The sequence below is a fragment of the Canis lupus genome, chromosome 10, assembly GCF_003254725.2.
Source record: "Canis lupus dingo isolate Sandy chromosome 10, ASM325472v2, whole genome shotgun sequence".
Lineage (NCBI taxonomy): Eukaryota > Metazoa > Chordata > Mammalia > Carnivora > Canidae > Canis > Canis lupus.
In genome coordinates, this window is record NC_064252.1 from 52,812,350 (window position 1) to 52,825,532 (window position 13,183).

Consider the following 13,183-nt stretch of genomic DNA (forward strand, 5'->3'; position numbering starts at 1 on the left):
TATTTAATAATGTTATTATCACTGAGTATAATGTTTTAAGTTGAATATGAAATGCCTATCATTTATTAATCCATGTCCTCCTTACTACCTATTTTCAGCTAAGTATCAAAATGCAGTACTAACTAAAATTTCGTCCACTAGAATGGAGATACAAATCTCACATACATTAGTCACAATTCTTTTATCTTTGCAAAGATTATTTATTAATTAATTAATTAAGTAATTTATTTATTTATTTATTTATTTGAGAGAGAGAGCAAGCACAGAGGGAGAGGGAGAAGCAGATTTCCTGCTGAGCTAAGAGCGCTCTGTGGGGCTCCTTCCCAGGTCCCTGAGACCATGACCTGAGCCAAAGGCAGACACATAACTGACTGAGCCATGCAGGTGCCCAATTCTTTTTTTAAGATTTTATTTATTTATTCATGAGAGACACGGGGAGGGGGGCAGAGACACAGGCAGAGGGAGAAGCAGGCTCCATGCAGGGAGCCCGACGTGGGACTTGATCCCGGGTCTCCAGGATCACACCCTGGGCTGAAGGAGGCGCTAAACCTCTGAGCCACCCGGGCTGCCCCAGGTGCCCAATTCTTAGTAACTCTATTAGTTAGCTACCTGTCCTTGGCCAATTTTATTCTTAGTAAAGAAACCTTTTTTTTTTTTTTTTTTTTTTTAGAAATGAATAGAAAAATGACGATACTGGGACAAAATTCAGGTCTTCTAAATTTAAATGCAGCCTATTAAAAAAAAAAGAAAAAAAAAACTTGCCTCTTATCATATTGTAGTGGAAAAGCAAAAGTACTGCAGATACTTATTAATTAAATGACCCGGGCAGAATCATCGCCTCCCTAAATCTGTTTCCCTGTCAGCAAAATTGTGATCATAAGCCCTGCCAGGGTTATGATGATGATTAAATGAGATGCTTTACATGAGGGCACTGTGGAAATATACACTTAAAATGTAGTGGTTTTTACTAAGTTTTTGTCTAAAGCTTAAGGGAATTCATTGTTATATGAGCAACATGGAAAAAAAAAAGCTTGCATTTTGTGAGAGAAAGGAATATTTAAAAGGCTATTAGCAATTTCTGCACAGGGAGATCTTCTACACTCCTTAGAGAACTGGGCAAAAAGACCAAGCAAAGGAACAGGTGCTCTTCTAAAAGATATTCCTTGGGACCTCAGCTGAGTGGCAAGTCCTCGGCAAGTCCTCTAAGCCTGGCCCCACCACCATGGTTCCCGTGCACCTGAGTAAGCCACCTCTAAGTCATGATGGGGACAAATGGCTGGCTTAAGGGACCTAAATACAATCTTTGCAAAAATATCTCCAGTTACTGTATATTTAGAATCAATAAGCCTCTGGGAAAAGACAATAGGAATACGATGATTTTAAGAAATTCTTTTTATCAAATGAAACTTAGAATTGAAAGATGGAAATGATCTTAGTGCAATTAGAAAATCATATATATAATTATATATACACGAATATATATATATATACATATATATGCGAATGACAAAACAATATAAAAAGCCATGGTCAACATTATTATTAAGACCAAAGTACATCAGAAAAACAAAGTGTCTTCCATTTAGAAGAGACACACGATGTAGTGTAAAATGAGGCCCTGAAAGCTCTCTGTGAGGATGAACGACATAACTGGCTGAATCAGAACTAGAACTCAAGTCTCCCAATTTCAAGTCTGTTTTTTCCATTTCACAGGTCTTCTGAAATCTGTTCTCATTTTTTAAAATTTTATTTTATCATGGCATGAAGACTTAACATGAGATCTACCTGCTTAACAAATTTTTAACTGTGCAATACAGTATTGTTACTACAAGCACAAAGCCATGCAACAGATAGGTAGAACTTATTCATCTTGTACAATCGAAACTTTATGCCTGCTAATTAGCAACTCCCCAATACCGCTTTTCCCCAGCTCCAGGCAACCACCATTCCCTTCCCTGATTCTATGAGTTTGACTATGTCAGATGCCCCATATAAGTGGAGTATTTGTCTTTCTGTGACTGGCTTATTTCACTCAGCCAAGGTTCACCCATGATATACTGTGGAAGTATAGTTTTCTTTATAAGATCGAATAATATTCCATCATCTGCATGAACTACATTTTCTTTAACCATTTAATCAAAACCACAATGAGCTATCACCTTATATCTATCAGGATAGCTAGTAACAAAAAGGCGACAAACTTTGATGAGGATGTAGGGAAACTGGAACCCTTGTATACTGTTGGGAGAAATGCAAAATGGGACAGCCATTGTGAAAAGCAGAATGGAATTTCTTTAAAAGAAAAACACACATATGCACAAAACAAAGCAACAGCAACAACAAAACAGACCATATGACCCAGCAATCCTACTTCTTTGTATCTATTCAAAAGATCTAAAGTCACGATTCTGAAGAAATACTCACATTCCCATGTTCAATGGAGTACTCCTCAAATGAGCCAAGATGTTTAAACTATCTAAATGTCTAGTTTTCTTAAACAAACATTTATTTGGGGTCTTTTATGGTCTGGGCACTCATCAAATCCATGGTCTCATTCATTCTTCACTTAGATATAACTCATATTTTCATTTTATGGATTGAGAAAAACAATCTTAGTGACAAACAAGCAGTTTAGTAAATTTACACAGTGCTAGTAAGTGGCAGTCGCCAAATTTTCACATAGATATGGGTCTGTGAATCATCTTCACCAGACCAAACTGCCTCAATTATTTTTAAAGTAGTTTGAATTTAAGTCAATGAAGCCCCTGCCTTAAATACATTTGCAAAACTGGACTTCTCTCTATTTGAAAAGTAAGAGGCTTCATGCTTTGTTAGAAGAAACATATGTAACTTAGTGAAAAGCATTGTGCAAGGAGCTCTTTCTAGAACATTAATATTAAAGGGCAATATAACTTAATGTAGATAAAATCCACTATGTTGATGTTTTTGTCAGATCATTTCATGTGGAGTCTCAGATGACTGCTACACATACATAAACTTGTTTTTTGCATTTATGCTCAGAGGCTACTTGTTTTTAAGGAACAAGTTTTGTTTCTTTGCTAAAAGAGTAACTCTAACAATAGGTTGGATTTTTAGATCTAAATTATGAAATTTCTGATGCTCCTGCCTTAGGTATCTTGCTCCTCCTCTCTTACCTCTATTCCCTTTATCCCAATTACTATCTGGCCTTCCCCAGTACCTGGTGCACAAATAGAAAAACACACACGTATTATATATTTTCTGAAGGAATGGATGGACAATCTAAAAAATAAATATATTACAATTGGGGGCAACCAAAAATTACCCCAGAGTCTTGGATTACTTAGACCATGACTGATTGATTCAAAGCTTCTAGAAATATTAGCTGGCCATCTTATCTAAAATAGCATTGCAGTGATGCATATTTTTGTCCAAAAAGCCAACGTAAGAAAGACGTATGGGGTAGAAATGACTATTTCAGCAGAATATTCATAGCCAAAAATGTTTTGGGTCACACGTATGAATCAATTACCAGAAAAGCTAAATTTTTCTTCAACACTAAGTATATTGCAAAAGGTGCTGGGGACTCTCTTGGTTGCTAGACAGAAGAGCAAAGGGATCATTCTATCATACAGCAAACTTATGTCTTAGAAAAACAAAAGAAAAACAAAAACCTCAGCAGAATCAATGAAGTGACCAGTGGGACATGAGCCTCTCTTATAGTATTCATTATTGCTAATACATGTTGGAAGCAAAATGGTAGGCTTTGGTCCTTGTAATGATTTCTTCTCCAAGAGATCCCCCATTAAATAAAGCACATGGTGGACCCTTTCAGCTGCTCTGCACTATGGACCATGAAGCCTTGATTCTAATCCCCTCTTTGACTTGGATCAGAGATTTGGCTCCATTTTTTCAGTGCACCTCTATAGTATGCCTTGGTATGCTCACATGGGGGGATGTTATTCAGACACCCTCCAAAACCGGCAGCTCCTCTTAGAAGTTAGTGTATGTAGAGAAGTGCCTCAGTACGAGAAATGTTATAAATTCAAGATATAATTATTATTCTTATATAACAGCATTGGGCTACTTCAATTACAAACCACACTTTTAAAATCTGTTAACATTCCCTTCTGGGAAAGCCCTTTTGCCCTTTAATATTATAAGCTAATCATGACAGTATAATTTCCGGAGCTCCTATTTGTGGGAGGAGAACGGCTGGCACTGGTGTGCTCAGTTGTATGATGGCTTTCTCCTTCCTTTATCTCCTGAAATTACTGAGAGGCTCTAAGCTAATTTTTGAAAGTATGCAGAGGTTCCTAGGAAAGCCAGGAGAAGAGATGGGAACCTGAGCACTGCGCTGACATCATTCTATTGCTTAGCACATACAGCACATCGCTAAAGAAATACTAACTGAACACACTGGTCTGTTCTGAACTCTTGCTGGCTTTAAGTAGCATTCTTAATTATGAGCAGGCTTGCTTTTTATCATGTGTAATCACACAATTCTCTGGTTTTTTAAACAAAAATATGATTTTTCTATGGAGGTGTTTTCACCACTTATATTTTTAAGTACATACAAAATAAAACGGATTCTGCAGTGATCTCAAAACCTGCTTCTCATATGCATTTTAAAAAATCCTCATCATAAAAAAAAAATCCTCATCATAATCTCTGCAACTGGGTCAGCTTGCACAAAGATGCTCAGGGTAGCCATGAGCGCTTTCAGTACCCTGCAATCCTTGTAAGTGACACCTCATAATAGTGCAAATGAAGCATGGCAAGATGAGAAAATGAAGAAGAATGAACCTGGATAGTCAATCCAGCAGTTTTCAAAACATAGAGGGTAGACTCGATTTTATTACCTAAAATACACCACACACGATTTTTCTTTTACACGTTCGAGCACATACACACTTTCCCTATTATGAGAAAAATGCTCCTGACTCCAAGAAATTCTAATACGAAAAACCTGGCTAGCTCATTTGTTCATCAACACATGTATGTTTTCAGTAGTCTCAGATTTTGAACTAAACCTCATTTACACCTGCTTTGATTTTCAGCTAGGAATTTATCATTCTGTCATTCACCTTTGCTCTTCCCCTTCACCCTCATCTATTAGGCTCAAAGATTATTTCCTTATGGGCCCTTAGCCTAATTAGCTGCATATTCAGGCAGCTTATTGACCCAACAAATTCAACATCACCTCTTTCTTACTAGGTTTCTTTTCAGCCACCACCCTGCCTGCCCTCCTCTCAGCCCCTCTGCATCCTCACCTCACATCTCTCCATCCCCCACCTCGAGAGGCTTATTTCATCCATAATGTTCCTTGGTTGTTCTCTAGCCAGAGTTAATTCTCTCTTTTCAAGGAAGGAAAGGGATGAAGTATGAAAGATTCACACCAGCTTTTATGTGGCGGGGGCTGGCTACTGACAGGTAAGTTTGTTACTTTGATTTAAAAAAAAAAAAAAAAAAGGGAATCCGAAATCTTTCTCCAGAAGTATGTGTAAGGAGGGTGGGAAGAGTTTCAAAAACAAATACAACCACACAAGAGAACCTTCAAAGGAAAGAGAAAGTTCTCTGACCCCAAAGAATAACACCAACCGCTGCTCACATACAATTTTCTCCACTATCTTCTATCCGTTCTTTTTTTTTTTTCAATGATAGATGCGCCTAGTTTTTCATTCACATACACAGACAATCACTGTATTCTAGAGGGAAAGAAATGTTTGTCAAGACCAGCAGACGGCGCCTGACTGGGGCAGGAGCTGCAGTGGTAAGGGGAAAGGAGTGCCGGCTCTGCGGCAGGGCCCCTGGGTGTTCTCCTCTCTCCTCTCCCCGGGGCGCTCCCCATTCAGCTGCTTCAGCCCTCGGGAGAGGCAAAGCCACAGAAAAGGAGAAGTGAATATGCATATGAGATGATTAGCCAAGCACTTCCCACTGGCACGATTAGGCTCCCCACCCCACCCCCTGGCAGCCCCCCATCCGGCTCACCTCACCCACCCACGTCCTGTCTGCCCCTCCTGCACCCTGACTTGCCTCCCTCCCACGGGACTCACACAATTTTGCACAAAGGCAGGGCAGTGGGTGAGAGCTGCACCCGGGTAGAGGGAGCAACAAGGTCCTGGAATACTGTGAGCAAGTGGTGAGAGCAACGGAAACTCCTTTGGGTCTCAGAGGGATCGAGCCATCAGCTTAGGCTCCGCTAGGAAGCCCAGGTGTGGAGCATCCCTCCTCTCCATCCTGGCCACACTTAACTAGAGAAGGTTCTTGAGAGGGACCTGAGGGAAGGAAGGGAAGGGATTCCTAGGACCCACAGCGAGGTGTGTCTCTAAGCCACTCCTAAAGAGGAGGTGTCAAGACGCTCTGTTCTCTGTTCAGTTAGGGTAAGCTACAGCATTTCCTGTCTGACCAGAATTGTCCCTAGCTGGGCAGCGTCCCCCTGGGGAAGAGGGTCAACCTTGCTCTCAGCAGCAGCTGCTCCGGGGAGAAGATTTACCTAAGGAGAGGGGCAAAGGATGTAAATCTGAACCAAGTCTGAAAGAGGAAGGGGCCCTGCAAGGAAAGAAGGGGAAGGGATTTAAGTGTCCACAACTTTCCCCCTGCCTTTCCGAGCGAGCAGCAGACTCGACACCGGGAAAGAACAGACACTGATAGTGGGAAAGACTCACAAAAACAGTTTGATGTTTGATTTATTGGCAGTTCAGGGAATCTGAAACAGGCACAGACTTCTCTGAAGCTCAGAGGAAGCCGGCCTTACCTTGTTGGCCACTCTGGAGAAGAAACGTACCAACCCAGGCTCTTCTCCACGCTTGGCCCTTTACAAAGGAAACTGGGGTCAGGGGGGATAGTATCTCTCTACTCTAACTTCTCCTCCAGGCAGACCTCCTGGCTTGGACCAGCCAGCATGGACTCACCTGCCCTCCCTGGGAAGCACTGAACTCTAAGTAAGAAGGAGGCAGGACCTCCCTGAACCTGACAACCTCTGGACAGGATCCGTGGGGAGGTGGGTTGGGGGTAGCCAAACCTCTCTCTGCTGTTTAAAAAATAAGTCAGTCCAATCACTGAGAAAGAGAAGCATTTGGAGGGGGTAAGGGGTGTGTGTGTGGAGTAAAGGCAACTGTCCAAAGGGCCTCTGAGCCTGGCAGGGGGCTGGCTGCCTGGGTGACCCTCCTACCTTCTCCAGGTACGGGAGGAGGAGGTGGGGACAGAAGCAACTGGCAGCCTGCTGAGTGAGTCCTGGGACCCAGCGCCTCACTGTCACTGCGGTCTGGGCACACTTTGAAGGAATGTGCAGGCTGGAGCCCTCCCTCCCCCAGGCCCGGGAGCACGGGCAGGAGGTGGGGCGGCGCGCACGGCACAGACAAAAGGTTCTGCAGAGCCCTCCTCTCCGCGGCGCTCGCCCGGGTCCCTGGGCCGGCGCCGCGCTCCCTCCGGCCACCCCGGGTGACCTTCGGGCTGGAACGCCCCCTTCCCGCGGGGCCCGGGCGCCCGGCCGGGGACGGCCCTCGGGCGGGGGGCCCCCACCTCCTCTGCCGGCGCCCCGACACCAAACGGCCGCGACGCCTCCTTCCCCTTCCCGGGCCCCTTTCTATTGTCTTCAAAGAGACGAGAGGCTCCCACCCAACACGCCCAACGCACCTCCCTCCCTCGCGCTCCCGCGACTCTGAGCCTTAGGGGCCGAGAAGCGCGCGCCGGGCTGCGAGGGGCAGGGGAGGGGGGGGGGACCCGCGACAACTTGGCTCCCCAGACCCACCGTGTCCGCCTCGCAAGGATGCCGGTGACCTGTAGATCGCGATAGGCACTGAATGATGCTTGCTGCTGCCATGGAAATGGTGGATGTGGTGCGCTCCCAAACTGGACGCCCCCCACGCCACTCCTAGGAGGCCGCTGAGCGTGAGCGGGACTATCCAGAGCAGGGCCAGGCGCCCCCCTGCGCCGCCGCCGCCGCCGCCGCCGCCCCCGGGCGAGCCCAGCTCGGCGCCGCACCGGAGCATCCTCGGGTACATGGCGGGGCGCCCGCCGACGGGCAGCCGCCGCGGGAGGCAAAGTTTGGGGCGCGGGGAGGGGCGAGGGCGCCGGGGAGCGGGCGGCTCCGGGTGCGCTGGGGGGCCGGCCGCCTCACCGCGCCAGGGCGCCCATCCTCTCCCTCCTCCGGACAGTCTTCTCGGGGTCCTGGAGTCCGCCGTGCCTTGCGCCCCAAAGAATCCGAAACATAGCCGAGGCAGATGCAGCTGGTGGGGTTGGGCGGGGGGCGGGGGGGGCTGGTCCGGGAAGGCGGCCCCGGGGAGCAGCGAGCGCCGAGCGAGCGGCTGCGCCCGGATTTCCAGGGCTGCGGGTCCTCCAGAGATACTCCCAAAGAGTTTCGGGCGAGAGTGCGCGCCCGCCGGGGTGGGGGTGCGGGTGGGGGTGGGGAGCGGCGAAGGTTTAGAGCTGCTCCCGGAGGGTCCGCACTCCTACATGACAGCCGGCCGCCGCCGCCGCCGCCGCCGCGAATCCACTAGGTAAATCCATTCAGCATCGTGCGCGGGGACTGGGGAGGCCACTTGGCCGGCCCAGCCGCCTTTCAAGGGAGGCGCACACCCCACGGAATCGAGGCGCCCCTTCTTCCCTCCATGCGGCCCCGGCCGGCTCGCCCGATCGCGCCAGCCTCCCCCGGGCAGCGCGCGGAGCAGCGGCGCGCATCCCCTGCTCCCGAGGCGACCTCCGCGTCCGCCGCCTCCCGACACTGACGCCCGGCGAGGGCTCCGGAGGGAAGAGTGCGCCCTTAGGATGCAAGCGGGGATGGAAGCGGGGGGAAGAGAGCGGAGGGGAAAAGAAGCAGCAGGCGAAGGAGGGGAGCGGGGTGGGGGGGGAGAGGAGGAGGAGGAGGAGGGGGGGTAGGAGGGCAGAAGAAAAGAAAAAGAAAAAAAAAAAAAGAGAGAAAAGAAAAGAAAAGAAAAACCACACACGCTGGCGAAGCGAGGGGCTCTATGCAAATCTGCAGTCTCCCAACAGCAAATCACTGAAGCTCGGATGCAATGCAGAGGACGAGCCTATGTAACGAGGGAGGCTGGTCCTGCTTCCCACGGCAATCGGCCCGCTTTGCCTCTCGCGGGCATCCTCCGCACATCAAGGGGACACGTGGACGGCGATGCGGGGAACACCTAAAAAGCGACTCTCGCTCCGATGCCAGGTGATCCCTCCGTCTGAGTTACACCGGCAAATGGCACCCTTCCGCTACCCCTATGGTTTAGATGTAACCAGTGTCTTGAGAGCTCTTAAAAGGGAAAGAATTCGGCTCTTTTTATTGGACCAAACTTGTCTGCCAGGTGTTCAAACCCCATCTGCTAAATGTGGCTTGACACCATCTACTCAGGCATCGGTTTTGGTGATCTGTTAATTACACACATTACTCATAACAAAGAGTCCTGGTTCCCGCTACAATACCCCGTCTCGTAGAAGGCAGTGCAAGTGCAGGGAACCGAAAACCCACGAGGAGGAGGGGTGGGGTGGGGTGGGGTGGGGTGGGGGGATGAGTGAATTCGGCAGCCAAGGAAGAGACAGAAAAAGAACGAAAAGAGAGGAAGGAGACAGGTGGTAAAGAGGAGGAAAGCAGAGAGAAAGAGTGTGGATGAGATTGCTTGCACTTCAAACATTTGGGGGGATATCTGGCAACCCCTAGGACCCCTACCCAAGCCAAGCCGTGATGGTGTTTCCTAAGAGTGCAGTCCCGCCTTTCTTTCACCCTTTCTCATAAGGAAAATGGCAATAAGAAACAAAGATCCCTAAACCCAGTGCCTCCGAGGAAGAGAGGACATTTGTATCCTATTGGTATAACGCAGCATCTTTAAATGAAAGCTGCACGTCCTGGAGGAGAGACCAGCAAAGCCAGTACACACCTAAGAGTAAAAATCTAGGACGGCAAGTGGAGTTGGCAAGGAGGAACACGGTCACTGGAGGCTAGCAGATACAATTTAGGACTATGACTGGAATATTTATTTCCCCGGTTTCCAAAAGATAATAATAATTAAAAAAAAAACTATGTCATGTCTAGTGCCTGAATATTTTTTTTTTTGTCTTTATTCCTACTTAAAAACAACTCTGGTAAAGCGCTACTTCTCACAGGCTCCTCGCTGTCTGTATAGCCCCTTAGATCAACAAATACAAGGTTAGGTATTCGGGTGGGGGGAGTAATACTAGGAAGATTTGATTCACACCAGCCACCCATGGTAGTGGTCATTTAGCCTCGTATATTGCATCCTAGTTCATTCAGTGGCCCTGGGACTCTGGTCGTCACTGTGTGACCACTGCCCAAAGGGGCCGGCAAATCAAATCTGGAGCACTCCAGCATCTCACGTTCCTGTCAAGTTTATGTGATCCTACTTAAAAAATAATAATGATTCTTCAGCAGTTCATTGATTGGAGTGGCTTAGCCATGGCTAGAGAATGTGTTTTTATATCTACTTGAATACACCATGTCTCCCAACTTCCCACAGCTGCTCAAAGAGCAACAGAATCCAAATTCAGCACCTTCCACCCAGTACTGTTCCCACCCATATCCCCGGGCCATTTCCTCTTCATTTTGTTATTTTTTAGCTTGTGTATTTTAATCCATTAGCCAAGAGTTGTGAATATTCATTTTCAATACATCACGCAAGCTTCAAAACGAAAAGAAGAGAGGAAAATCACCCTGACAGTATGGTTTTAAGACTCTAGGTAATATTCTGATCATGACATCTCATAGTTGCTAGTATGGGCAGAGCCCTGAATTAGGACGTAGGAAACCTGGGCTGCATTCTTGGCCCTGCCATTTACTAGTTATGTCACATTAGTCACTTAGCCTCTCCCTGAGGCTCTATGGCTTCCTTTATAAAATAGTCATGTTTCTATCTTTCCTAACAATCCCACAGGGCAGGCTATAATGCAATATTTAATGTGAGACTACTTTAAAATATATCAAATGCTCCCCACAACTGAGGCATTATGTCTCTCCTTCCAGATAGGTCTAACATATCCAAGCTGATTAGCCTGCACAGTTCATTCAGTTCCCTTGCATCCATACGAAACGTAGAGCATTACATTGTTCTCCAGTTCCTTTATATATGGTGTTGATCTGCCCTTGCCTCTCCAACTACATGGTAGATTCCTCAAGGAGACAGGAGTCAAATCTTCATTTGTACTCCCTCAAGCTCAGGGCATATGTGAAATGTAAGTTAGCCTTTTTGGTGCATACAATCAATTCTCATTATTCATTATAGTTATTGTCTATAAAGTCACTACTGGACACTGAATTAGGCAACACTGAACCATCGCTCCGAGGTGTTAGGTTCCTACCAGTCTCTGGTCACAACACTTTCAACAAACGATCAATATATAACCTTGTTTTATGTGGTTTTTTTTTTCTGTTTAAAGACACTTTATTTAATATATTTTGGGGTCTCATTAACACTCAACTCATCGTCAACCTCACTATAATTCAAGCCTGAATAAGGCTTATGTAACATACCTATTTTCTCTGAAAGGCATACCACAGCCTTCTTATGCTTAGGAACATTAGACCACACTTCAGTGCTATGTTTAAGGGCCATTTCAAACAGCAAAATCACCAAAATCAAAACCAACAAAAAACGTAAAAATGTGAAAAATACAGCACTAAACAAAAAAAAATACTTGTTTATAGTATGAAAGCTGAAACAAGAGGGCAGAGTGTTGCCTTGTTTGACCTCTGTTGGGTGCTGGATGTCAGGGACTGAAATTTCCTGCCACTCTATGCATGTCTGTTAATGACCACCCTACTGCCACTATTGTTGATTTTGGGGTTACAAATTTTAGTGAAGACATGAATTCGTATTCATAAATAATTGAGGATTTATTGTATTATTCTCTTAAAAAAAATAGAGAAGGATGGGCCTGGGACTTTGAAGAGTGATCTATAGAAGTTAAAGCCATAGGAGGAGAGTAAGTGTAGAGGATTCTGGTGAACCTTCCCAATAGCATTCAGTGAAGAAGAGGCTCTCCTGCCTGTCTTATATTGTCTCAGGCCTAGGGAGATATAGGTAGGGTTAGGGAAAGGATAAGCCAGAAATCTCGGTTTTACTGGAGTCTCCAGAGCTAAAGAGGGAAGATTTACGGCTGCTTTGAAAGAAGACACTATAGCTGCTGTTTTCAGGCAGATGTCTAGGGCACCTTTAAGATACCTAGGGGGTTTTAGGGTGGATGCTGTGATACTGACACTGCAGTATTTGTTACAAATGGTTGTAATTTGGTGGAATAAGGAACACTTCTCTGTCATGAGTGGGGAAAAGTCTCGTGAACAAACTTTGCCTAATCTGGATGAAGTAAATAGAGCTTGTGCTTATTCTTTATATCTCTTCAACCGATCAGTCCTGGTAGTTGGAACTGCATTATTTAAAGGAAACTGAGGCAGCATCTGACAATTTGTTGTCAGCTGAGCTAGGAACTGGTTGGAGGAGACATGGTACTTGGCTGCCTATAATTTACTCTTAAATATTTCAGCATAAACAGTGTAATAGAAATGTGTGTTAGTGTTCTGTGTCCCAGGAGAGTCAGCTGCCTTCATCAGGAATTTATGCTTCAATGTCTCTGCCAGAATTATAGAAGCCAGAGGTAGCTTCTAGAAGCCTTGGCTATCTCCATCTCTAATCATGATGTGGCTTTACTCATTAATTACAATGCATGTTGAAAAAAGGTTATTATTTGCAAAATAAACGATTTATCAATTGGCATAATGGAGGTTAGGAATGGGGTATCTTTCATGAAATTACTAACATCCAAGATCAGTGGATTAGCCAAAATATTTTGCAGACATGCTCTGCTTCTACTTAATAGTGTATGTGAATCTAAGAGGTCTTTCAACCTTTACCATAATTAATGGTGCCATAATTATAAATACTTAGAACTAACACATTTGTAACTGGCACAAATTTGAGAGATGTAAATGTATTAGTTCATTTAATCACCACAAAATCACATGAAGTGAGTGCTATTTTTTTTTTAAGATTTTATTTATTTATTCATGACAGACAGAGAGAGAGAGAGAGGCAGAGACACAGGCAGAGGGAGAAGCAGGCTCCATGCAGGGAGCCCAATGTGGGACTCGATCCCACCCTGGATCACAACGTGGGGTGTGATCACCCTGGGGTGAAGGCAGCGCTAAACCACTGAGCTACCCGGGCTGCCCGTGAGTCCTATTTTTGATCCATAT

General features: G+C 45.7%; 1 protein-coding gene across 26 annotated transcripts in view; it reads right to left on the bottom strand.

Moving 5' to 3' along the window:
- The window catches only part of NRXN1 (neurexin 1), a 1,115,712-nt gene that overhangs the window by 416,983 nt on the left and 685,546 nt on the right, over positions 1 to 13,183 (bottom strand). For 4 of the 26 annotated variants that reach the window (XM_025466753.3, XM_025466744.3, XM_025466735.3 and 1 more), the window contains exon 1: positions 7,733 to 8,000. The exons of the other annotated variants lie outside the window; for them this stretch is intronic. In XM_025466753.3, the coding sequence (XP_025322538.1) occupies positions 7,733 to 7,985 (253 nt within the window). In that variant the 5' untranslated portion in view covers positions 7,986 to 8,000. Of the gene's footprint in view, positions 1 to 7,732; positions 8,001 to 13,183 lie in introns of those variants that run through there. 26 annotated transcript variants of the gene reach the window in all.